This window comes from Cervus elaphus, chromosome 23 (genome assembly GCF_910594005.1).
Source record: "Cervus elaphus chromosome 23, mCerEla1.1, whole genome shotgun sequence".
Lineage (NCBI taxonomy): Eukaryota > Metazoa > Chordata > Mammalia > Artiodactyla > Cervidae > Cervus > Cervus elaphus.
In genome coordinates, this window is record NC_057837.1 from 69,217,207 (window position 1) to 69,241,003 (window position 23,797).

At 62.6% G+C, this 23,797-nt stretch overlaps 1 protein-coding gene and 1 non-coding gene across 2 annotated transcripts in view; both read left to right on the plus strand.

Annotated features, from left to right (window-relative positions):
• Positions 1-18,784, plus strand: part of PLCG1 (phospholipase C gamma 1) — a 33,249-nt gene extending 14,465 nt beyond the window's left edge. Inside the window, exons 2-32 of the mRNA XM_043884121.1 lie at positions 3,717-3,869; positions 3,952-4,045; positions 4,186-4,233; positions 6,336-6,420; positions 6,513-6,596; positions 6,805-6,839; positions 7,067-7,139; positions 7,237-7,338; positions 7,440-7,558; positions 7,639-7,724; positions 7,819-7,939; positions 8,594-8,762; positions 8,866-8,988; positions 9,066-9,167; positions 9,253-9,440; positions 9,642-9,842; positions 10,258-10,377; positions 10,469-10,649; positions 11,406-11,483; positions 12,183-12,286; positions 12,459-12,555; positions 12,812-12,881; positions 13,287-13,444; positions 14,621-14,717; positions 14,809-15,033; positions 15,106-15,254; positions 16,012-16,126; positions 16,241-16,402; positions 16,504-16,592; positions 16,671-16,855; positions 16,993-18,784. Coding sequence (XP_043740056.1) covers positions 3,717-3,869; positions 3,952-4,045; positions 4,186-4,233; positions 6,336-6,420; positions 6,513-6,596; positions 6,805-6,839; positions 7,067-7,139; positions 7,237-7,338; positions 7,440-7,558; positions 7,639-7,724; positions 7,819-7,939; positions 8,594-8,762; positions 8,866-8,988; positions 9,066-9,167; positions 9,253-9,440; positions 9,642-9,842; positions 10,258-10,377; positions 10,469-10,649; positions 11,406-11,483; positions 12,183-12,286; positions 12,459-12,555; positions 12,812-12,881; positions 13,287-13,444; positions 14,621-14,717; positions 14,809-15,033; positions 15,106-15,254; positions 16,012-16,126; positions 16,241-16,402; positions 16,504-16,592; positions 16,671-16,855; positions 16,993-17,035 — 3,656 coding nt within the window. The 3' untranslated portion in view covers positions 17,036-18,784. The remainder of the gene's footprint in view (positions 1-3,716; positions 3,870-3,951; positions 4,046-4,185; positions 4,234-6,335; positions 6,421-6,512; positions 6,597-6,804; positions 6,840-7,066; positions 7,140-7,236; positions 7,339-7,439; positions 7,559-7,638; positions 7,725-7,818; positions 7,940-8,593; positions 8,763-8,865; positions 8,989-9,065; positions 9,168-9,252; positions 9,441-9,641; positions 9,843-10,257; positions 10,378-10,468; positions 10,650-11,405; positions 11,484-12,182; positions 12,287-12,458; positions 12,556-12,811; positions 12,882-13,286; positions 13,445-14,620; positions 14,718-14,808; positions 15,034-15,105; positions 15,255-16,011; positions 16,127-16,240; positions 16,403-16,503; positions 16,593-16,670; positions 16,856-16,992) is intronic.
• Positions 4,522-4,593, plus strand: TRNAC-ACA. Its single transcript has one exon. It is a non-coding gene; the product is annotated as a tRNA-Cys (tRNA).
• Positions 18,785-23,797: the final 5,013 nt, after the last annotated feature.

Consider the following 23,797-nt stretch of genomic DNA (forward strand, 5'->3'; position numbering starts at 1 on the left):
TGCCCTGCCGCTGGCTCACCTGGGCCCGTGTCGGTGACCCTAGGCGCACAGGAGGGGGGCGTCAGACTTCCCGGGACTGGGGGCTCCGGGCAGGGTCCTGGTACGACCCTGTGAGGTGGGAGGAATCCCCAGTTTACCAGAGGAAACCGAGGCCAGAAGAGCGTCGGACTGCCCAGGGCCACACAGCTCGAACGCACACTGTGTGGTTCTCCTCTGCTGGGCCGGGCAGCCTTCAGAGAGGGTGGTCAGGGCAGGCTCGCTGAAGGAGTCGGGGGAGGTGGCCTGACCTGTGAGGGGGTCCTCAGCCCTCAGGCCTGGCATGTGAGGCAAGTCCTTGGCCCGGGCGCAGGTGGTCCCCTGTTCGCCCAGAGCCTCTTGAGGAGGGCTGGTCTTATTTCTTCATGAGAGTTTGTGGGCGGTTAAGTGCCAGGGACCGAGCCCCACTCCCTGCCCAGGCAGCTGCTCTTGACACTGTCTACCACGGCCTTGCTTGGAATGGTGAGGCCCACGCTGCTCCTGAAGCCTGGGAGCCTCTGCGTGGGCCTCAGACAGCTGGGCCGAGGTGGCTGGGTTGTGCCGGTGAAGCTCCAGGCCCCTCTCGGGGGTGGGCCTTTGTCATAAACGAAAGCCGCCCTCCCTCCTGCCGGACGCCAGTCCAGCCTGGCTTCAGGCCCTGGGTGTGGGAGCCTGCCCTTGTCCTCAGAGAGAGTCCCCATCTCCAGCCTGGCCAGGACCTCCCGGCGTGGCTGGCCTTTCTTCTCCCCACGTCCCTTGAATGTTGTTCTCCGAGGTTGTATGAGGGGATGAGTGCTGGGTGCTGGGTCTCTTGCCCCTCCAACCTGCCCTCCCTTCCTCCAGCTCCCAGGTCCTGGGAGGGTCTCCCTGCCCTCCTGTCCTGCTTCAGGTCTTATCCAGATTGTCTTGGGGGGGGGGGGGGGCTCCTATCCCCTCCCTGAAACTAGGGCAGAGGCCAAGCATGTCCCAGGGAATCACACCCCCCACCCCCCTGGGCTTGATGGCCGTCCCTGGCTCTCAGGAAGAGGACCCTGCTGTATTTATTCTGGGAGGCAGAGGGCAGGGGTGAGGCGGAGGGTGGGGGTGGGGGGGTGAGGCCGGAGGTCACACAGGATGCAGCTTTTAAGAACCTGGTAGAGCCTCTCCCCCAGTGTCTCGTCCTTCCAGCCTGCGGTTGGCTTGATGGACTTGAAGGGCATTGGGCCCAGGCCGACAGCTCCAGAGCGGGGAAGTGCCCGGGGCCGGCGTGGGCAGCAGGAGCCTGGGAAAGTCGGGCGCCTGGCCTGGGGCCGCTCTGTGCCTGCCTGGTCCCGTCTGGGGCGGAGCCTCCTCTGCTGTCTGTCCGTCACAGTGGATGTATCCTGGGGCACCGGGCCACCGCGGGGTCACCCGGGACCCACTGGCAGCATGTCGTGTGCCCGTGTGGGGGCACTGTGGCGGCAGCCCGGCTGCAGGCTTCAGACTGACCCTGTGGTTGCTCGCTGGGCAGGAGCTACGTCGTGGACTAACTGCCTCTAGTGACTGGTGGGCAGCTGCGCAGAAGGGCCCAGGCTGTGGGCCACGAGGCCTTGTTGGCCTGTGTGAGTTGTGTGTGTGAGGCTGTGTGAGGTGTGGGAGGGCATGGCAGCAGCCCTGCGCCGGAAAGGCACACTGGTTTCTGTTTCAAAGGGCAGGGTTTGTGGTTAGTCTTTAGTTTCTGATCTGGGCATTTCCCATGTTCAGCTGTTCCTCTCATCCTGGGAACCCTGTCTCCTAGGCCTGTGACTCAGTCTCCCTCCCTGTCCCCCCTGCTTTCACCTGAGCGTAACTCTTCGTTTGAAGAACTCCACTCCCGTTTTTTGCTGCCCCTCCCCCCGTCGGGGTGCCTGCTTTTCCACTTGTTTGTTCAGTCGTTCAGCAAGCTCTGGATGGCCTTGCTGGCCCCGGGAAAGATGAAGAACACACAGAAGCGCCCTTAGCGGTTACTTCGGGGGGTGTTTCCAGATTGGATCTCTGGTGGCAGAGAATGGAGTCTGGGAGGCAGACCGTCCCTGGCTGGGGACCAAGGTAAAGTGATGGACAGGAAGCATGACTGTTCTTGGCCCCAGCCCAGCTGCGTTGGGATGGAGCAGAGATCGGCGAGCGGTAGGGCACTGAACCCCATCACAGAGGCCCTGAAGGCCGAAGAAGGAGTGGGTTCTCCCTCTTGAGCCACCTTGGGAGGACCAGAACAATGTCCTACACAGACTTGGGGGCTCGGGAAGGATGGCTGGGTGGTGAGAACTGGAGGGCCGGCAGGAAAGCAGGGGCTTCCGGCTGGGGACCAGGCCCTGGGGTTGCTGAGGGCATGGAGTAGGGCCCAGGTAGGACCAGCAGTGCTTTGGCAGGGGGCTGGGCATGGGGCCAGAGTGATGCCGCTGTCTGAGGTGAGGGGATAGATGGGGCACGGCTGTGGCTAGAGGGACTGGGTGGTGTGTGCTTGGGCCAGGAGGGCTCGTGGGGGAGGCGGGCCCAGCAGCGTGCTGGCACCGCTCCTGGCTCCAGGTCTTCCGGGCCAGTCTGGGTCGAGAACCTCTGAAGAGGCTCCGGAGCCAAGGGAGCGCTCAGTCATTTCTGGCGGCTACGCCAGGCTCCCCTCTTTTGACCTCCCTGAATCTGTGTCTTCATCTGGCCTGGAAAGGCTGTCCTCTGTGTACGGTCCCAGCCTGGGGACTGTGCAGCTGTGCCCTCCCCAGGCCTGGGGTCACATTCTGTGCACCTGCTCCAACCGCAGACCCCCAAGACCCGTCAGGGAGCTGGAGGGAGGCTTGAGTGAGCGCCCACCATGTGCCACCTCCAGGGCGGGGCGCTCTGGGCTGTTGGACCTGAGCTCAGCAACCCCTCCCCGTGCCGCCTACTGTCACCTGCCTTCACGGGGACACAGTGGGGTCAGAGTGGTTGTTCCTCTGCCGAGGTCACACAGCTAAGGTGAGCTGGAGCTGGGAGTCTAGTCCTGGCAGGCCCACCCCCGAGTCCACGCAGGTCTCTTCTGGAGGAATTCAGTCACAAGCTGTTTGCTCTAGAGGTGGTAAAACCCAGATGGAGAGAAGTTAAATGAGTCACTCAGCATGGTCTGAGTTAGTGGCTGAGGCAGTTTGTCTGCTGCTCCGACCCGGTGCTTCCCTCGTCTAAGCTGCGCGGCCAGGGTGGGAGCCGTCCGTGGGCAACCCTGCTCTTGCTGGGACTTGCTCGGGGATGTTTAGGGGATGGGTCATTGGGGCTGCATCAGGTCTGTTGGCCCAGTGCCTGCTCCCCGCCTTGGACTCTGAGACCCATTTGGGCCTGCCCCTCCGCAGCCTGAACCTTGGGACTTCACCATTCAGTTGGTGCACTTTTGTGTCAGGAAATGGTCCTCAGACTTTCAGTCGTGGGTCCCTATTTTTCTTTCTCGAGTCCGGCTTTCTCCAGGTCAGAGTGACCCTGTGTTGTCAGGGAGGGAGCGTGCAGAGCACAGAGCTCCATGTTCCCCCAGACCCCCAGCTTTTAGCAGAGCTCTGCCCGGAGACAGAGCGCAGCTCTCTTCCCTCCCCCAGTGGGTCTGAGTGGTCTTGACTCTGCCCCCGAGGGGCCGTCTCTTTCGGTGGTCCTCTCTGAAGAGGGTGTGGGAACGGGCGGGGAGCCCAGGCAGCCCTGCTCACCTTGGGAGGCCTGAGCCTGACCTTGGCCTCTTCCTGCCCTCCCAGTTGACATTCGAGAAATCAAGGAGATCCGCCCAGGGAAGACCTCACGGGACTTCGATCGCTACCAAGAGGATCCTGCTTTTCGACCAGACCAGTCCCACTGTTTCGTCATCCTGTATGGAATGGAATTTCGCCTGAAGACCCTGAGCCTCCAAGGTGGAGCTGAGGGGCTGGAGGAGGCGGGAGGTTGGGGGGCGCAGCCCAGCCCCAGGCTCAGCTCTTTATCCCCTCCTCACAGCCACATCTGAAGACGAAGTGAACATGTGGATCAAGGGCCTGACTTGGTTGATGGAGGACACGTTGCAGGCAGCCACACCCCTGCAGATTGAGAGGTGAGAACCCCCTCCTGATGGGTGAGCTTGGGGCGCCGGGCCCTCGGGAGCAGGGCAGGGACTCTCGGGCCTCTGCGCCCAAGCCTGCCTGCCGGTCTCCTCCCCAGGCCTGGTCTCACTTCAGGCTCCTCTCCCACCAGGTGGCTGCGGAAGCAGTTCTACTCAGTGGACCGGAACCGTGAGGACCGGTGGGTGCTGAGCTGGGGCCCTATCCTGGCAGGGTGGGTTGGGGTGACCAGAACAGTGGCCCCGCTTCGAGAACTGGAGGACCTGCCTCACGCACAGCCAGGGGTGGGCAGGCCGTCTGGTACAGGCACTTCCTGCAGTCAGCTATCCGAGGGCCTGTGCCAGCTGGTGGGGAGGCCAGCGACGATAAGCCAGATGCACCGCTGCTGTGGGCAGAGGCGGGAGTGCAGAACCAGCTCTGGGTGTGCTGTAGTGTGTTTGGGGGGTGCCTTGGAGCTCACACAGGACCTTCCCTGGTGGCTCAGACGGTAAAGCATCTGCCTACAATGCAGGAGACCTGGGTTCAATCCCTGGGTAGGGAAGATCTCCTGGAGAGGGAAATGGCAACCCACGCCAGTATCTTATTGCCTGGAAGGTCCCCTGGATGGAGGAGTCTGGTAGGCTACAGTCCATGGGGTCACAAAGAGTCGGACACGATGGAGTGCCTTCACTTGCCTTTTCCTTTTGGAGCTCATGTCTTTGAGGCCACGGTGTGACAGCCAGAGGGGCTACAGAGATGTGGGTCAAAGGCCAGGAGGTGGATGAGGAGGACCGCTGGCGGTGGGGAGAGGCGGGCACCACGGAAGGTTTTGAAGAGAAGTGTGATGTGACCTGAGGTCAATTGCACAGGGCGGCGGGCGGGTGGAGAGCTCACTTACGGGGAAGCGGCTCCGACGCTCCCAGTAAAGACAATGGCTAGGTCAGGGTGGGGTGTTAGGAAGGGGTTGGATTTCGGCGGGGCTATATTTTTGAAGATAGAGCTCAATGGAATTTGCTAACACATCAGTTCTGGAGTGTGAAGGAGAGTTGAGGTTTATATTAAGCTTTTTGGTTTAAGCATCTAGAAAGGTGGGTTGCCCTTGACTGAGATAGGGAAGACTCTGAGAGGGACATATTTGAGGGGGTGAGTCCCGCGATGCCCGTAGATGGTTGGGTAGAAGCGTTGAGCAGGCAGGTGGGTAGAATGAGCTCAGGGACAATGCTGGCCAGAGATGGGACCCAGGGAGCACAGCACATAGCGGGTTGGGGAGGCTAGAGGCGCCTGCAGGCAGACACAGCAAGGAAAGATGAGGGGGCTGGTGGCCGATCCCAGCCTGGGCTGCTTGTCCACTGGGGCCTGGGGCGGTGAGGAGCTGAGGAAAGAGGAAAACCGGAGGAGGCAGATCCCTGGAAGCCCAGGGAGGAGGGTCTTGGGTGGCTGCGCCATGCCTGTCACGTGGGGACGACCAAGAGCTGTCGGCAGCCTCGAGGCTGACGGTGGAGGGGTGGACACGGTCCCGGGAGTGAGCGGAGCCTGGGTGGCCCCTTGAGAGCACCGCTGTGAGGAGGAGCGGAGAAGGGGCGGCTGCTGGAGGAAGCAGGGCAGGCGTGTGGGGGCGGTCTCAACCTGCGTGAGGTGCTGCTGGCAAGGAGTCCACGGAAGGAAGGCCAGGTGAGGCAGGTTTCCTAACCCGCCCCGGGAGGGCCCTGCCTGCCCCCTCCTGGGTGACCGAGGCCAGGCAAGCGCTGGCTGGGAGAGAGCGGGACTGCCGGGGCCAGAGGGGACGTGCCCGCCTTCCCCTCCGTGTTGCCCCCTCCCAGGAGAGAAGGCCTCCCTGTCCCCATCTTTTTCTTCCTGTTGCCTGGCCGAGCATGGTCCTCTGCCCCATCCTCAGGTTGCCTCGGAAGGCAGGGCACTTCTGTGAGGTCCTGGGACCATGCCTTGTCACCAGCACTGGTGCTTGGCTAAGACGGGTCTTTCCTCTGCTCCCTGAGGAGGCGCCGACTCCCTGGGCAGTGGGCGGGGAGTCCTGTGAGCTGCCTGCCCGTGAGGGCACCAGGGTTTGAGAGTGAGGCTGAAGGGGCCCCGGGGGGCCACAGCAGGGGCTGCCTCCCTCTGTGCCTGGAGGCCGTAGAGAGGAAGGGCCTTCCCTCGGTCACCCCGGCTCTGAGCCAGGCTCACCATCAGGGCTGCAGGGCCCAGAGTGGTGCTGTTTACCTGCCCAGCCCCAGGTGGACTCGGCCTGCAGGTCAGAGGTTGTGAGAGGTGGGGCTGAGGCCGCTGGCGGTGTCCCTGTCTCCTCAGGATATCAGCCAAGGACCTGAAGAACATGCTGTCCCAGGTCAACTACCGGGTCCCCAACATGCGCTTCCTCCGGGAGCGGCTGACGGTGAGGGCCTGCGGGCTGGCTGCAGGCGGGCAGGGAGCGCGGCCGCCCCCCGCCCTGGTGGGCCCTGACCGGTGGTCCCGCTCTGTCTCCAGGACCTGGAGCAGCGCCCCAGCGACATCACCTACGGGCAGTTCGCGCAGCTGTACCGTAGCCTCATGTACAGCGCCCAGAAGACGGTGCATGAGCCCCCTGCCCCGCCCCGTGCCCCCGCCCCCACCCTCACCCTGCTCGCCTTGGCCCTGCTTGGGGGCGGCGGGTGCCGTGTGTCCGGTCTTCTCCCTGTGAGGCCTGCCCCTTTGCGTTGCCCTAGCCTTTCTTCCCGAGAGCCCCTTGCCCATGGGGCCTCCCCGGGTTCTCGCGCTGACCCGGTTCTGTCTCCTGCAGATGGACCTTCCCTTCCTGGAAGCCAGCGCCCTGAGGTTTGGTCTGAAGTGGGGAGGTGGGCTTCTCCCCAGGCCCCCCGTCCCTCCCCTGGTTGATTCCCCGGGCAGGAGGGAGACCGAGGAGGGTGGGGGTGGGCGCCCCCCCTGGACTGTCCTGGGCAGCTGTGCGGGCCCGGAGCTGGGCGCCGCCTTCCAAGGGGCCCCCATTGTCCGTGGGCCACGCTAGCCAGCTGGCCGCCAGGCACTTCCCTTCTGTCCTGCAGGGCGGGGGAGCGGCCGGAGCTCTGCCGGGTGTCCCTTCCTGAGTTCCAGCAGTTCCTCCTCGAGTACCAGGGGGTAGGACTGGGCCGGGCTTGGGCCGGGGTGCTGGCTGGGGGTCTGGGCTCGCCTGCGGCTGGAGGCCTCTCACATGCCCCATCTCCCACCCCATCAGGAGCTGTGGGCGGTGGACCGGCTCCAGGTACAGGAGTTCATGCTCAGCTTCCTCCGAGACCCCTTGCGAGAGATTGAGGAGCCTTACTTCTTCCTGGACGAGGTCCGCAGTGTCCCCCGCCTGGACTGACCCCCTCCTGTACCAGCTGGTGCTGTGGTGCAAGGCAGGGGCTCATCTTTCTCTCCACATTTGTTCCCGGGCAGTTCGTCACCTTCCTGTTCTCCAAGGAGAACAGCATATGGAACTCGCAGCTAGACGCCGTGTGTCCCGACACCATGAACAACCCCCTGTCCCACTACTGGATCTCCTCCTCGCACAACACGTGAGTGGCGCCCTTGGCCCCTGGCCTGACTCTGGGAGGTGGGGCTTGCCTGACACCCCGCCCCCCATCTCCCCGTCCAGGTACCTGACCGGGGACCAGTTCTCCAGCGAGTCCTCCCTGGAAGCCTACGCTCGCTGCCTGCGGATGGGCTGCCGCTGCATCGAGTGTGCGTGGGACCCTGGGGCAGGGGTCTGGGGCGAGGTGGGCAGGGAGATGGGGGTGGAGCCTGCCCACTTGACTGTTGTCACCTTGCTCCCTAGTGGACTGCTGGGACGGCCCGGATGGGATGCCGGTCATTTACCACGGACACACTCTGACCACCAAGATCAAGTTCTCGGACGTCCTGCACACCATCAAGGAGCATGCCTTTGTGGCCTCAGAGTGAGTGGCCAGGGCTCAGCCCCACCTCTCCTGGGTCCCTGTGAGAGCCCCCAGCCCCTGGCCCTGCCTTCTGCCTCCTGCCAGCTGCTAGAGCCCTTGCTGCCCGAGCTGCTCACTTCTTGCCCACTTGGCCCACCCGCCTGCTCCGTGGGTCCTCCTCAGCCTGTGGAACACACTCAAGCTCTTCATCTTCAGAGACCAGTTCTGTAGGCCTGGGCCTGTGAGGTTGTTGTCCTGCCAGCCCCTTTCCTATCACAACTCAGAGAATCGTGTGTGCTCCACTCTGCAGTTCCTATTGTTTCCCCAAACCGTGGTCACTAGCCTCTCCCACCCCATTGAGAGGATCACCAGGGGCCCCCAGTAGCTAAATTGGGAGGCTGTTCATCACCACTCCTGACCTGGGTGTAGGATGTCACTCTTCGCTGCTGGGGCAGCTCCATGAAGGGACCAACTCTGGGAATGCGTGTCTGTGGCAGTCCCAGTTGGCCTGGGTTTATTGCTGCACCCAAAGTTCCACCTCTTCTCTGGGGTAGCTCCCCTCCAGAGAGGACCTTGAGCCCTAGGCCCCTGACACCTCACTCTGGGAGGGTGTGAGCCGTGACCCCTGGGAATCACGGGGTCTCCTGTGTTACACACTGTTCCCCTGCCCTGCAGGTACCCGGTCATCCTGTCCATTGAGGACCACTGCAGCATTGCTCAGCAGAGGAACATGGCCCAGTATTTCAAGAAGGTGCTCGGGGACACACTCCTCACCAAGCCCGTGGACATTGCAGCCGATGGGCTCCCTTCCCCCAACCAGCTCAAGAGGAAGATCCTTATCAAGGTGGGATCTGGGGGGGCGGGGCACGCCTCCGCTTCAGTGGTGGGTCCAGGCTTGGGGGAGGAGGTGGGGGCCTGGGATGCCAGTTCTGGCCTATCGCCCACAGCACAAGAAGTTGGCTGAGGGCAGTGCCTACGAGGAGGTGCCTACATCGGTGATGTACTCCGAGAACGACATCAGCAACTCCATAAAGAATGGCATCCTCTACCTGGAAGACCCCGTGAACCACGTGAGCACTGGGCCGGGCTGGGCCGGGGGGCGGCCGCGCAGAGGGCCCTGTCACAGGCCCCCGCCCGTCTCTTCCAGGAGTGGTACCCCCACTACTTCGTCCTGACCAGCAGCAAGATCTACTACTCAGAGGAGACAAGCAGCGACCAGGGCAACGAGGACGAGGAGGAGCCCAAGGAGGTGAGGGCTGGCCCTTGGCCAGGGTTCGGGCTGGGGGCCGGGTCCAGGTCACCAAGCGTCTCTGCGGTCGCCCTCCGCCTTGCAGGCCAGCGGCAGCACAGAGCTGCACTCCAACGAGAAGTGGTTCCACGGGAAGCTCGGGGCCGGCCGGGACGGGCGGCACATCGCCGAGCGCCTGCTCACCGAGTACTGCATCGAGACCGGGGCCCCCGACGGCTCCTTCCTCGTGCGTGAGAGCGAGACCTTCGTGGGCGACTACACGCTCTCCTTCTGGTAACCCTCCCGGCACCACCAGGGGCTGCGTGGGTCCCATGCACACACAGGCACATGTGCGCACACGCAGACACGCGGCCAGTGTGGAGCCCCCCGCCCGAGCCTTCCTTCCGGCGCTGCCTCACAGAGCCCTGGCGCCCTGCAGTGGGTGGTGTGTGGGTGCCATCCCGCCTGCTGCTCACGGCCTCCTTGTCCCCTCAGGCGGAACGGCAAAGTCCAGCACTGCCGGATCCACTCCCGGCAGGACGCGGGCACCCCCAAGTTCTTCCTGACGGACAACCTGGTCTTCGACTCCCTCTATGACCTCATCACGCACTACCAGCAGGTGCCCCTGCGCTGCAACGAATTTGAGATGCGCCTCTCAGAGCCGGTGCCGCAGACCAACGCGCACGAGAGCAAAGAGTGAGGGACGGGCCGGGGCGCGGACCTGGGGCGGGATGGGGGTGTGGCGGGGGCTTGGACCTGGGCCAGGGCGGGGGTGTGGCGGGGGCGCAGACCTGGGCTGGGGCGGGGATGCTGCTGGGGTGCAGGCCTGGGCCGGGGTGGGGGTATGGCGGGGGCGTGGACCTGGGGCGGGATGGGGGTGCGGCGGGGGCGCGGGATGGGAGTGTGGCAGGGGCTCAGACCTGGGCTGGGGCGGGGGTGCGGCTGGGGCGCGGGCCTGGGCCGGGGGCATGGATGCGGGGTGGGATGGGAGCATGGATCTGCGGTGGGGCAGGGGCTTGGACCTGGGGCGGGATGGAGGCATGGACCTGGGGCTGAGAGACGGGCCCAGGGGCGGCGCGGGGTGGGGCTGACTCAGACTGTCCATCCACAGGTGGTACCACGCCAGCCTGACCAGAGCGCAGGCCGAGCACATGCTGATGCGTGTGCCCCGGGACGGGGCCTTCCTGGTGCGGAAACGGAACGAGCCCAACTCCTACGCCATCTCCTTCCGGTGAGGGGGCTGCCCTGGGGGACTGGAGGCGCTGCGGGGCATCCCTGGTGCCGGCCCACTGACCCCGTGTGGCTCCTCTGTCCCTGTCAAGGGCTGAGGGCAAGATCAAGCACTGCCGCGTCCAGCAGGAGGGCCAGACCGTGATGCTGGGCAACTCGGAGTTTGACAGCCTGGTCGACCTCGTCAGCTACTACGAGAAGCACCCTCTGTACCGCAAGATGAAGCTGCGCTACCCCATCAACGAGGAGGCTTTGGAGAAGATCGGCACGGCTGTGAGTGCCTGGGGGGTGGCAGGCAGGGTGCCAGAGACCTGCGGGCCCTCCCGGAACTGCCAGGGTGGATGCAAGGGCAGAGTGGCCCGCCTGCTGCTGGGGGGCCTGCCAGCCCAGCAGAGAGCCAGGGAGGCGTCCCCAAGGGAGGGCCTCTGTGTGTGTCTGTGAGGTGGGGACAGTTGGGTGGGTGAGGAGTGGGGGAACGGGTTTCAGCAGAACCATCCCTGTGGGCTGGAGGGTGGGGTGCAGTAGGGAGGTCCCAGAGTTCATGCAGGGAGGGGGTCCACCCGGGGTTGAGGGCAAGGCAGGGGCTCAGAGGCTACAGAGATGTGTTTGAGGAGGGCAGAGCCACTGGGGAAGCCAGCGTGAAGGCAGGCTGTGGTGCGGGGGCCATGTGGGCCCTGGGTAAGGATCACAGCCGCAGCAAGGACAGCGGGGCCCCAGCAGAATGGCCACTCAAGACTCTCGTCCTTAGGGGGCCCAGGGGGCCAGGGCGAGGGTCGCCCGCTGGGGCTGGAGCCTGAGAGGACGTGGGGTGGAGGCGGCTTCAGGAGCAGCATGACCTCAGAGTCGTGGACTGGGTGGTCAAGATAAGAGTGAGGAGAGAGGAGGGGCGGTCTAGGCTCCTGAGGTTGGGGACCCTGGCGGACCAGGTGTGAAAGGGGTGGATGGGCAGCCTGGGGAGGAAGGGACATGGAAGCCAGCAGCCACTTTCACCTCTGGTCGTTAACATGGCCCGTTCTGTCCCATTTCCAGGAGCCTGACTACGGCGCGCTGTACGAGGGCCGCAACCCTGGCTTCTATGTGGAGGCGAACCCCATGCCCACGTTCAAGGTATAGCCTTGGGCTCTGGGCGCAGGAAGCTGGGGAGGGTCCCTGGCTGTGGGGTGCAGGGTGGCCTGCGGTCTCTGTGCAGAAGTGGTATTTGTGGTTTCCCGAGGCCCAAGAGGTGTCGTGAAGTCTGTGGTTGGTGTATGACCACAGCTCTCCCAGGGCTGACCCCAGCCACTGTCCTGGGGTCAGCACTGACCCTTCCAGACTCCTCCCTGGGGTGACCCCTGTTTCCTTCCTGGTGGCAGCCGGTGGGGGGTGGGGCACACTGGCTGTTGCTGAGCTTCGTCAGACAGGAGGCTCTTCCTCTTTGGGGCCTTGTTTCTAAGGGGTGAGGATCTGGGCCCTTTTCCTCATTTTTTCTCAGCAGTAGGGAGCTTGGGACAAGATTCCTTCTCCTACTTTGGAGATGCAGAATGCTGGGGTCCCAGCCACACCCCGAGCCATCCCAGTCTTAGAGGAGGCGCTCAGCACCTCCCACACCAGCTTCCGGGTCTGACTCCTGGGGCCCAGGGTGGGGGCTTGCGAGGTGCCCCCGAACCCAAAGGAGCGTCCCTCCAGAAGCCCTGGCTCACCCGTCCATTTGCCCGGGCGCCTCCTGCAGGTCCCGGGGAGGGCAGTCACGAAGGCTGGTGCACATGCAGCCATGGGTGGGAGAGGAGCAGGCGGCCTGTCTGCTGGACTGGGGCTTCTCTCCCGCAGTGCGCCGTCAAAGCTCTCTTCGACTACAAGGCGCAGCGGGAGGACGAGCTGACGTTCACCAAGAGTGCCATCATCCAGAACGTGGAGAAGCAAGAGGGAGGCTGGTGAGCCCCCGAGAGCCCCTGGTGCGGGCCAGGCACCCTGAGTGCTGGCCACGTACATGCGAGAGGGGCTTGGGAGAAATGGGTCTGTGTGGGCCCCAATGCACCCCCAGGGCTGCTCCCTCTCGGGAGTTTGGGGTGGTCCTTGGGGGTCAGCACCCTGCGGCTTCCACAGGTGGCGGGGTGATTATGGTGGGAAGAAGCAGCTGTGGTTCCCTTCAAACTACGTGGAGGAGATGGTCAGCCCGGCGGCCCTGGAGCCCGAGAGGGAGGTGAGACCAGGGCCGCGCTGGTGGGAGGGATTCCCAGGTCCACCCCCCACACGGCGTCCACTCCCCACACGGTATCCATGTGCACGGCACTCCCATGTGAGATCCCATCACCACGTGCAGGCCGCAGTCTGGTGAACATGGGCCATACGCGTGTGGTTTCGTGTTCGTCTGTCGGGTGTATTTCTCATGTGCACCCAGACACCCCCTCGTGTGCACACAGCAGGCTTGCTGACCCTGTGGACTTTGCCTCCCACAGCACTTGGACGAGAACAGCCCACTCGGGGACTTGCTGCGGGGGGTCCTGGATGTGCCGGCTTGTCAGATAGGTGAGCCCGCAGCCCTTCTTCTGGCTCTCAGGGACGGGCTGTCCCTGGTGGTTCTCTGCATGCTCGGAGCGAGGAAACTGAGGGTTGGACCCCCACAGGCTGCCCTCGTTCTGAGCTCTCCCCACTCCTGGACGCCTCGGTACCCTTCTGGCCCCCCGCCCCCCAGCTCTGAGGCCTGCGTGCTTGCCCTGTGCACACACCAGGGACAGTGGCATTGGCGAGCTAAGTCCACAGTCCTGGCGGGCTGGTCCTTGGCTGAGACAGATTTAGAGATGGGGTCAGGGGCTTGTCTCCGGGCTGCACGTCCTCCATCCTGAAGAGGAAGGGAGTGAGCTCCGCCCGCGCCTGGGGTGGGGCGGGGGCTAAGCCCCGTGTCCCCAGCTCTCCTCTCCTTCCTCCCTCCAGCCATCCGTCCCGAGGGCAAGAACAACCGGCTGTTCGTCTTCTCCATCAGCATGGCCTCGGTGGCACACTGGTCCCTGGACGTGGCTGCCGACTCGCAGGAGGAGCTGCAGGACTGGGTGAAGAAGATCCGGGAGGTGGCGCAGACGGCGGACGCCAGGGTGAGAGCCTGCGCTGGTCCTCTAGCCACGGGGCAGCCCCCGCCGCCTGGCAGGGGCCCGAGGGACATGTGTGCTCCGCGGCGTGGCACCGTGTGGGTGTGTTGAGTTTGAGATACACCCAGGACGCTTCTGAATGGCTCTGCGTAGTGACCAGTTGGTATCAAGGGCCGAGGTGAGAGGTTCAGTCCTGGGCTGGAAGCAGGAGTGTAGGTGCCCAGGGTTTAGGGCGAGGTGGTACAGGTTGGGAGCAGGGCGTGACCTCTGAGGACGTGGGTGTTGAGAAAGAGAGGCCGGGACGAGCAGGACAGCGAGGCGGGGTGTCTGACGCGCGAAGGGCCGCCAAGCAGACGGCAGGGCCAGACGCTCAAAAGTGCCGGTCGGAGTCGGCTGTGGCCGCGGGAGGTCGCAGCTGGGTGGGATGGCGGTGGGCCTTGGCGGGTGGAAGGCAAGGGCGCCGCCTGTGCAGGGCAGGACGGTGGAAGGACCAGCTTCTGGAGGAGAGAGGAGGGCGTGCTGGCTGGGGTGCGGGAATCCTGCCAGATGCCACTCGTGCAGGGTTGGGTGGAGGGGCTGCGGGACGCACCGTGGCTGCTCTGGAGAAAGGACGCCCGCAGGCCAAGTCGAGAGGGCCGGGTGCGGAGGACTTGGAGCCAAGCAGGGCCTGGAAGGACCAGGCCCAAAGGATCCAGTGTTTGAAGGAATGGATCCTGAGGTTCGGGCTGTGGAGGGAAGGAGGAGCTCAAGAACAGGAGCTGCTTCTGGAAGGAAGTGGGCCTGCACGTTCCGGGGGCCGCACGGGGTGCTAGTGAGGGACGTGCTAGGGCTGAAGTCTGGCGGTGGCGGGTGGGTGGTTGTGTTGAGAAAGAATTGCGGGGTGAGGGGTGAGGCTTCTGGGCCAGGGCTGGAGGCATGGTCCTGGGGACCTAGAGGACTGCACCCACGTTCCCAGTGCAGTCAGCACCCAAGGCGGGCCCGGTTCCGAGTGAGGACCACGCGTCCCTGGGGTGTCACTGGGGCACAGGTGGTGTGAGGATCGCAGCCTCTGAAGTCGGGAGGGTGTGTGTCCTCAGGACGGTTTCTGGGGTGAGGCTGAGGACAGCTGGGTCTGGGAGGTGCGGGTGGGCGTGCCCAAGGTGTCTGGGGGCTCCCGCACGGCTCAGGCCTGTGTGCCTCCAGCTCACCGAGGGGAAGATGATGGAGCGGAGGAAGAAGATTGCCCTGGAGCTCTCGGAGCTCGTCGTCTACTGCCGGCCTGTCCCCTTCGACGAAGAGAGTAAGGGTCCAGCCGGGGTGGGGGGGGTGGGGGAGCTGGCCCGGCGGCACCTGGGCGGGCGGACTCTGAGCGCACTCTCTGTTGGGTCCAGAGATCGGCACCGAACGCGCCTGCTACCGCGACATGTCGTCCTTCCCGGAGACCAAGGCCGAGAAGTACGTGAACAAGGCCAAAGGCAAGAAGTTCCTCCAGTACAACCGTCTGCAGCTCTCCCGCATCTACCCCAAGGGCCAGCGGCTGGACTCCTCCAATTACGACCCCCTGCCCATGTGGATCTGCGGCAGCCAGCTGGTGGCCCTCAACTTCCAGACCCCAGGTGAGGCGGCGGCCGGGGGCGGGGGCCCCCCCGGGCCCCGGGACTGGAGTCCACTGTAACCCGCTCTTGCAGACAAGCCCATGCAGATGAACCAGGCCCTGTTCCTGGCCGGCGGGCACTGCGGCTACGTGCTGCAGCCCAGCGTCATGCGTGACGAGGCCTTCGACCCCTTTGACAAGAGCAGCCTCCGCGGGCTGGAGCCGTGCGCCATCTGCATCGAGGTGGGAAGGGGGCACTCTGCCGGGCTGGTTCCAGGCACCAGGGCCGGTGGGCTGGCTGACGCGACATGGGAGGGGTGCTGGACAGTCCTGGAGCTCGAGGGAGACGAAGCCATCCTCTGAGGTGGGCGTGGGGCTTCAGGCCTGCGCTGGGGGACTGGGCCCCGTGTGGCCAGTTCTTGGCACTCAGGAGTCAGGCGGTCCAGTAAGACCGAGCCGTGGATAAGCCCCTGCCTGGCAGGAGTGGGCAGAGACGCAGGGAGCTGGTGCCCTTGCCACAGGAATCAGCTCGATGGCACTTGCTGGAATGGGGGCTTGAACAGCACTGAGTCCCCATGCTACTCTCTCGAGGCCCCGGGGGAGCATCTGTGATGCAGGCGGCTTGGTGCTGTGGGCTGCAGGGGATGTGGGCCTGGGCGGGTCTTGAAGGAGAAGCGAAGACAGAGGAGGGTGACCATGTCTTTTTTCCAGAGATTTCGACCTTTTTGTCCCGGGGGGGAGTAATTTAAATGTTTCCGTGTTAAAACAGACATGGATTTAACGTAGGTTAGATTGCAAAAACTCACATGGTAGTTTTGGTTCAAGTGAAAACAACTTCAAGTGAGCTTTTGCTGCAGCAGCTGCTCTCAGGCCCCGACGACGCGGGCCTTCTGGGCAGTGTCCTGGGGGCCCAGCAGAGGGCGCACTGCCTCCACCGCTCAGTGGGGACCGGGTGTGGGTCGGAAGGACCAGCCCGCGCCCATCCTCGCCTGCCTTACAGGTGCTGGGGGCCCGGCACCTGCCGAAGAATGGCCGCGGCATCGTGTGTCCTTTTGTGGAGATCGAGGTGGCCGGAGCCGAGTACGACAGCATCAAGCAGAAGACAGAGTTTGTGGGTACGTCTCCCGTCCCCACGCCCCTCCTCACCCCCCTGGGCATGTCAGGCCCTCTGTACCTGTGACTCCATCCTCCCAGCAGCGGCCTGAGGCCTTTTGCCCTTGCTTTCGCAGTGGACAACGGACTGAACCCTGTGTGGCCAGCCAAGCCCTTCCACTTCCAGATCAGTAACCCTGAGTTCGCCTTCCTGCGCTTCGTGGTTTATGAGGAGGACATGTTTAGTGACCAGAACTTCCTGGCTCAGGCTACCTTCCCGGTGAAGGGTCTGAAGACAGGTGAGGGCCCTTCCTCCACACTGTGCCCCCTGCGGTCCAGCTCGGAGGCGGGGCAGCTCGCCGGCGTCCCCCGGGCTAAGGGCCGAGCTTCCTCCCCCCAGGATACAGAGCGGTGCCTCTGAAGAACAACTACAGTGAGGACCTGGAGCTGGCCTCCCTACTGGTCAAGATTGACGTGTTCCCTGCCAAGGTATCCGCGGGTGGGCGGGCTGGCAGGCGGGGCAGCGCTGGGCGGGGCAGCCGCTGAGCCATGTCGCTGCTGACACAGGAGAACGGCGACCTCAGCCCTTTTGGGGGTGCGTCACTGCGGGAGCGGAGCTGCGACGCCTCGGGCCCACTGTTCCACGGCCGCGCCCGGGAGGGCTCCTTCGAAGCTCGCTACCAGCAGCCCTTTGAGGACTTCCGCATCTCCCAGGAGCATCTCGCAGACCATTTTGACGGTCGGGATCGCAGGTAAGGGGTGAGGGCGAGGTGGCCTGGAGGAGGGGTCCTGAGAGGCTGGGGGGGTGGCCAGCCGCCCTCGGTTCCCCTCGCCTGCCCCCCCGGGCCTCCACCCGCCGCCTGTCAGGACGTTTTTCCCTCCTGTCCAGGGCCCCGCGCAGGACTCGGGTCAATGGAGACAACCGCCTCTAGCTGTGCCCCAGCCTCGCGGAGAGCAGCAGGCACCATGCCGCGCACGAGAGGGGGCCGTGGGCTGGGTTCCGGGGAAGCGGCCTGTGGGGCCGCCCTTCCTGGCCTTGCCGCCTGGAGCCCAGATTCCAGCCGTGGACGCTAGACGAAAAGCACGCCATTAATGAGATGTACTCCTATTTTGGGCCTCGACGCCCCAGCTCTGGGTGAAGGCAAAAAACTGTACTGTTTGGCCTTTAAGCACACACACCTGGCCCTGCCTTCTGGAGATGGAGCCTTCCATCTTGGGACCATCACAGCCGCTGCCTCTCGGAGAGAGAGGCTGCCTCAGCTGGCGGCACAGGAGGCTCTGAGGAGCCACTGACATTCCTGAGAGGAGCGGAGCAGCAGCAGCCTTGCTGGGCTCGGGAGTCAACGTTTACACAGTCCTGCAGCTTTCAGTCCCAGCTGGGCGGGGAGGGAGGGGAGGTGTCCTGGAGCCCGGGCAGAGGAGCACAGGTCCTGCCTGAAGAGGAGGACGCAGCACAAGGGCACTGCCCCCGGCCCGGAGTGCCACCCACCTGACCGCTGCAGGGCCTCGTGTGCAGGGCAGCAGCGTTGGGCGGCCGGGCTGTGAGGGGCCCGTGGAGGAGGCCGAGGTGGCCCAGGCTGCCACCTGGAACAGGGAGCGCGACGGTGAGTTGCAGGGCCACCGCTGCAGCACCTCGGGGCTATGGGAGGACAGCAGCCCCGGGGTACCCACTGGGCGGCGGTGCCCCCTGCCTGCAGCCTGGGCGCAAGCCTGAAGGACCCGCTCACCAGGGGGCATGTGTCTGTGGGTGCTGGGCGGCAGGCGGCTCTTTCACGTCATCAGTGAGGACGTGCCTACGTTTGCGCCACGGACCCCCGAGAGCCAGAGCAAGATGCCAGCTAGGTCAGGACTGACGGGCACCCGTGGCCCCGGAGTGGAAAGGCCAGTCCCCACGGCGGAGGTCCAGCTGGGCACTGGCCGCCGTGCGTTCAGGAAACGCCCTCACACAAGGAACGTGTCCTCCCACAGCAGCTCTGCAGGCCAGCCGGGAGTCCTGAATCAGAGTGAAGACCAGTTTTCCTGTTGCAGCGAGACGCCTTGGATCGGAGTCTGCCAGATGACCCTGCAAGAGGATGCTGTCTGGGTGATCTCGAGCATTTGTGAAATCAGTCAGATCTGACAATAGACGGACGTGATGCTGGAGAATGGACTTGTAAAGTTTATTTTTGCACACTCTTTCTCACGACCTTCGTTCCTTCACGTAGGATGTATGATTTTCTATGTCTTCCACTTCTGACCTGAAAGCTGCTTGGTGGTGGGGGGATGGGACTGGGGAAGCAAAACGAACGAACTTCTCTGCGCACTGTGGCAGACCTGTTATTTTTATGAATTTTACAGCTCAGTTAACAGTGTTAGCTTTTTAAGATTTCTATATACTCTTCAGAAGAACCACTGAGCCGTTCAAGCCTTGTTATTATCCGATCCTAATAGTGATTCCGTTTTCTATAGCTTTTAGGAAAGACAATAAATTATTTAACATTATATTAAACTTTCCATATCATGGACTGTAAACCGAAGGAAATTACACAGTTTCTCAGAAAAGGTATTGATTTATTTAAACTAATTCTGAAATGGTATTTTAAAGTACCACCTCCCAGTCAGCTGTCCATAGCAAACATGTCTATATATGGTTGCCAACGTTTGATTTATAATTTAAATGTTAATAAAAATTTTAACTTTTATTGAAAAAGCTTCTTTTCTGAAAAGGACTGTACAAAGTGGAATTACTTCTCAGTGGCACCATGATGACATTTTGCTCTTCCTGCTGCTCAGCCTTGGTGGGCGAGGGGCAGGAGGAGAGGACGGAGCAAAGGCTGCTGGTGACGCAGGTTTCTTTAAAGGCAAAGATGAGGCGGGATGCTTTCCCTCAGGGAGGAGGGGATGAAGGAGCTGCGGGCCTTGCGGGGCACAGGCCGCTGGTCATTGATGGACCCTGCTGCACCCATGGCAGGGTCTGCCCAGCTGGTGGAAGGATCTGTGGAAGGCTGGAGGGGCGCAGCCCCACTTCTAAGGACAGGGGCCGGAGTCTCAGCCCGTGGGCACGAAGGTGCCTCCGCACAGCCAGCCCTGAGCTTGCACCAACCCTCTGCCCAAAGCTGGGCTTGAGGCTGGTCATTGGCTGGCTCTGCTGCCCTCTTAAGGTCCAAGCGCCACATGACGTTATCTCTTTTATCCCGTAACTTGTGAGTTCTTTCTGAGGTGCAGGAATTGCATGCTCCTTTCCGGAGACATGTTCACTGGGGCTGCTTGCCCGGTGGTTATTCTGCAATAGAAGCAGGTGAGATTTACCTCCCAGGTCCAGCAGATCTTCGCTCTGGGCTGCAAGGTGGTGTGTGGCCACCCTCTCCCCCAGCTCACGTGCCAAGGGTGAGGCAGTGCAGAGTGCCGCCCGCCTGCAAGCAGCCAGAGTCCCTTCCCAGTTCCGCAGAAACTGCTTCTTTAAAAACAAGGCCCACGGAGCATTCAAGTGTAGGTTTCTGGGTTATACTCTGGTTGCCTCTAGAGTTTGGGGCCGAGATCTCTGTGCCTGGAACATGGCCCTGCCCTTCCCTTCCTGTGGTGGTTTTTTAGTGGTCCATGCTCGTGTGGATCAAATATGCTGCTGTACAGAGGAGAGCGCTGCCTGCCTGCTGGATGCATGGTGGGGATGGGCATAATACACCAGCCCAGGAAGCCTGAGGGCGACCATTGAAAAGACATCGGGAAGTATAATCAGTTGGTTCTTAAAATGGTCATCGTGTGACACATGGTCCTGGTGTGACAATGTAGGTATGCAAGTATGGTCCCTGGCTTCGGAGAGACCCAAGGTTTTGAAGACGAGCTTGAGGCAGGTTTTTTATAGAGTTATCAGTTCAGAGCATCCCTTTCCTGCATGACAAGTCAGACCAAGACACGCATTTCCCAAGTTCTCAGATTTGGTGCCAGTCCTAGTCCAGTGCAGGCCCCTCTGAGCACCACCCACTTGGAGAACTGGGATCCCAGTTTGAGATCCTTCCTGTCGTCCCTGAACTAGATTTAGCCAAACGCCCTGCTCAGGTTCTCGCCGTTGCCTTGAATTTCTTGGCGCTTCGTGGTCTGACTCAGAGGAGGACGTCTTTCCCCTCAGACGAGAAGGTGGTAGGCAGGGATTAACACAGTCTTTCCTGACCCGTGTGTTCCCAGATACTTGCGGGCAGGAGAAAGCTTTGCTAACCAATGACGGGAGAGGTGGTGTGTGGTGGTGGCCGTAGGGCTGGGACCCGGGTGTGTTCTCACGTGACTCCCCACCTTGATTTTAACCAGCAGGTCTGCTCCTTCACTGGCTCTGCCGTCAGATGGCCCCGCTGACTGGAGGGCACATGCCTCTTCTGGACTCTCCTGTGACTATCTTCGCCATTTCCTGTAAATTTCTCGATCCTTCTTCCTAGTAGAAAACGTGGCAGCAGATTCACAGATTGAGTTTAACCCAGATTCCTCCAGACCTGACAATCGTCGAACAACCCAGAAGGCCCAGCATGTGGGTGGGGGCTGTTGGGGAGACCCTCACTTGGGGTGAAGTGTCCTGGCCCGTGGTGGGGAGTGGCCTGCTTTCCCACGTGCTTGCACACAGCACCGACGGCAAGGGCAGGGGCTTTCTGCATCTGGAGCGCCCCCCACCCTCACCCCCAGCTTTCCTGCCGGGAGGAGGCCTGAGTGGTTTCTGACCTCAGCCAGGGACACCACCCTTGACAAGGATCTGTGGTCTTAACGTGCTGAGGGCAGGGCCTCCCTCCTGACCAGGCACATCCTGAACATCATTGTCCAGGGCTGGGCCTGGGGCTGGACACTCAACTGGCCTTTCAGCTTGAGCTCATCACCTCCCACCATTTCAGTTCTTGGGGGGGAAAAACAACTTTTAAGCGGCATGAGGTCACCGCACCAAAGGAGCTCGTGAAACAAAACAAGGTCACATCAGTTAAACTGATCAAGTCTGGTCTCAGCCTGAGGGCCCTCAGTGGGTCTTCTGGGGTCGGCCTGGGATTCTGTTCCCTGCTGGAGGCCTCTGCAGCTGCCCCAGGACACCCACAGTGACCCCTGGCCGCCCCTGCTGTCTACTCCGTCCACACGAGCAGCTGGGCCTGCAGCCACCATGGGTCGGCTGACTGGCTTCAGCGTTCTACACTCAGCTGGTCTTCCTCCCAAAGACTTGATTTTTAGATTCCACACAAAGTTCCTTCCCTAAGACATAGGTCACACCTGGGGTCCACCTGGTGTCCCTCCTTACTATCTCTCTGCCCCTGGGGCTTTTTCAAGGGTCCCTTTTTCCTTTTGGCACAGACCCTTAGGATCCCCCCATGAGATTCAATCACTATGAACATTAGAAGTTGGGCTTTAATCCTATTCCTTCAAGGCCCTGGGGCCTTAGGCATATTTGCCAACCTCTCCTTAGCAAATGACAAGCTTCTCAGTATTTTCCTCCCAGGAAAAGTGTCCTCACTGGATGCCTGACAGCTCTAGGTTTGACTTAGTTTCCCTCTGTTTAGCATCAGTCCTCGACTGCTGCAGTCCTTTATCTAGTGACCCAGCCGGCTGGACACAGCGAGCTGGAACTTACCCAGAGCGCCCGAGGGAAACCGCCCTGCTCATCCCTCCGAGTTGCCGGTCTCGACCACAGAAGTCCAAAGATGTCAGTGTTCTCGGCTTTTTTCCTGATTCCCCCACAAAACAGTCCGCAGGTGAGAAATGTATTTACATTTTTATTTAGGAGCAATTAAAAGATTTAAAGTACCATTTCGGCCCATTTCAAATTGTACAAGCAGTTTGGCCCTGTTCCCCTCCCTTATCCAAATCCACAGATACAAAATCTAGGAAATGTGCAATTTGCATCTTAGAAATAGCAGCATCCCCACAGGGGACCTCGTGAGGCCTGGAGACTCAGCCCAGAGGGCAGCCCCCTCCTCCTGGCCTGGCACAGCCACCGTCCAAAGGCAAGTTCCAACTTTCTGTTAAAAGCACCTTCCTGGGGTGAGGACTCTGCTTCCACCACGTCTGGTGACAGCCCGCGTGTGCCTGTACCTCCCTCGCCGGAGGAGGCGGCCCCCGGACAGACAGAACGGGGAGTGGCCTCTTAGCACCAAGACGACGGCTTCTTCGGTGGCTCCGGGCAGGAAGCACTCCTCCAGCCAGCTGCCCCTGCCCTCCCGCCTTCCTCCCGCAGTCGCCCTCGCCCGCCCTTGGGGAACAAAAGGTCTGTGCTGAAGACCAGCCACCAGGGAGGCAGACGGAACCTGCTCGCCTCTGGCAACCTCCGGCCTGGCGCAGAGACTGTGCTCAGTACACTTTCAGTCAACTGCGCAGACGGGGGTGGGGGGCCGCTCCCCAACAGCAACGATGGCACAGCCCGGCCCCCGGACACTGCACGAAGCGATGCTGGGGAGCAGGGCCGGAACCCACTGCTCGGGGGGCGACCCCCTCTCCCCTCAGCATCACCCTGCGGCCTGCGACCAGGCCGCATCCACCCAGGGGGCCGCCGGCTCTCCAGGCCACGGGCAGTGACCCGGCCGGGAGGCCTGGTGGGGCAGGACCCAGGGTGAGTGACGGTGTCCCCGAACATGAATCGCAGGACGAGCAGGCGCCCTGAGAGTCCTGACTGGGAAGGAACGGACCGTGGGCCTGCAGCTTCCTGTCCTCCGTGACTCCTGGACAGTCCACCTCCCGCTCCAGCCACATGGGGGCCTTCAGACCGTCCCCTCACCAAGGGGAGGAACAGACGTTGTAAATGAGCCGCAGCTGAGAGACGGGCCTCACCCCCCAGGGGGCAGAGCTGGACTCCTGGAGGAAGACGCGCTCTCCAGGTAAATGCCCAGACTCCCCGCAGGCCCCTGCCTGCCCCGAAAGGACAGTAGGAGACACAGCCAGAGGGGCTTGGACTGTGAAAGCGGGGGCCGAGGACAGCAAGGCAGGAACTGCCCCGACTCCTCGCGTCCTGCAAACCCAGTGGGACTTCAGCACATGGAGGAGTGGGAGCCGGCCCCACCCTCATCCGCAGAGCCGCGGCGCCTGGCGCCCACCCGCTCTGCTCTCTGCCCCACGCGCGCTCCCACTGTCGGGCTCCAGGTGCAGGCCAGGGCCTCCGTGCAGAGGCGGCCAGGTTTGCACGCCAGTCACAGGTTCTTCAATTGAAGAACCAAAGAGCAGGTGGCCCATGCTCTCCAGGCAAGCGCTCCGCCTGCTGCTCCTCCCACCCAGAAGCCGGGTCAGCCCTGAGGGGGAGCTGCGTCCACCCTCACCTCCTGCCCCCAAGTGCGACCAGAGCTGAGAACACAGATTCCAGCAGAAACGAACCGCAGCCGAGGCCTGCGGGTTCACCTAGACCTAGGGCCGGGCGGCAGGCTCCGCGCTCCAGATCACCACTTCCTCCTCCACTCTGCATCCGTTCCGTCTGTTGCGAGGTTGCCTGCAGCCACCCAGCCCGTGTCACCTGGCCCGGCTGTTATGAATGGAGCCGGGACACAGCACGGTGGGGACCCCAGAGTGAAGCCCTGCTGGGGGAGGGGACTGTTGAGAGAGGGGGCCCCACTCGCCCCACGTTTTCTGGTGTTGGCGCTTCTGTGCACGCAGATGCCCTCCAGCCCCCAGGCCTGGGTGGGCAGGCGGGGAGGGTCTGTGCTCCAGGGAAAAGAGAGAAGGCAGCGGGTGCGGGAGGACTGGAGGGGGGACCAGTGGCTGAGAAGAGG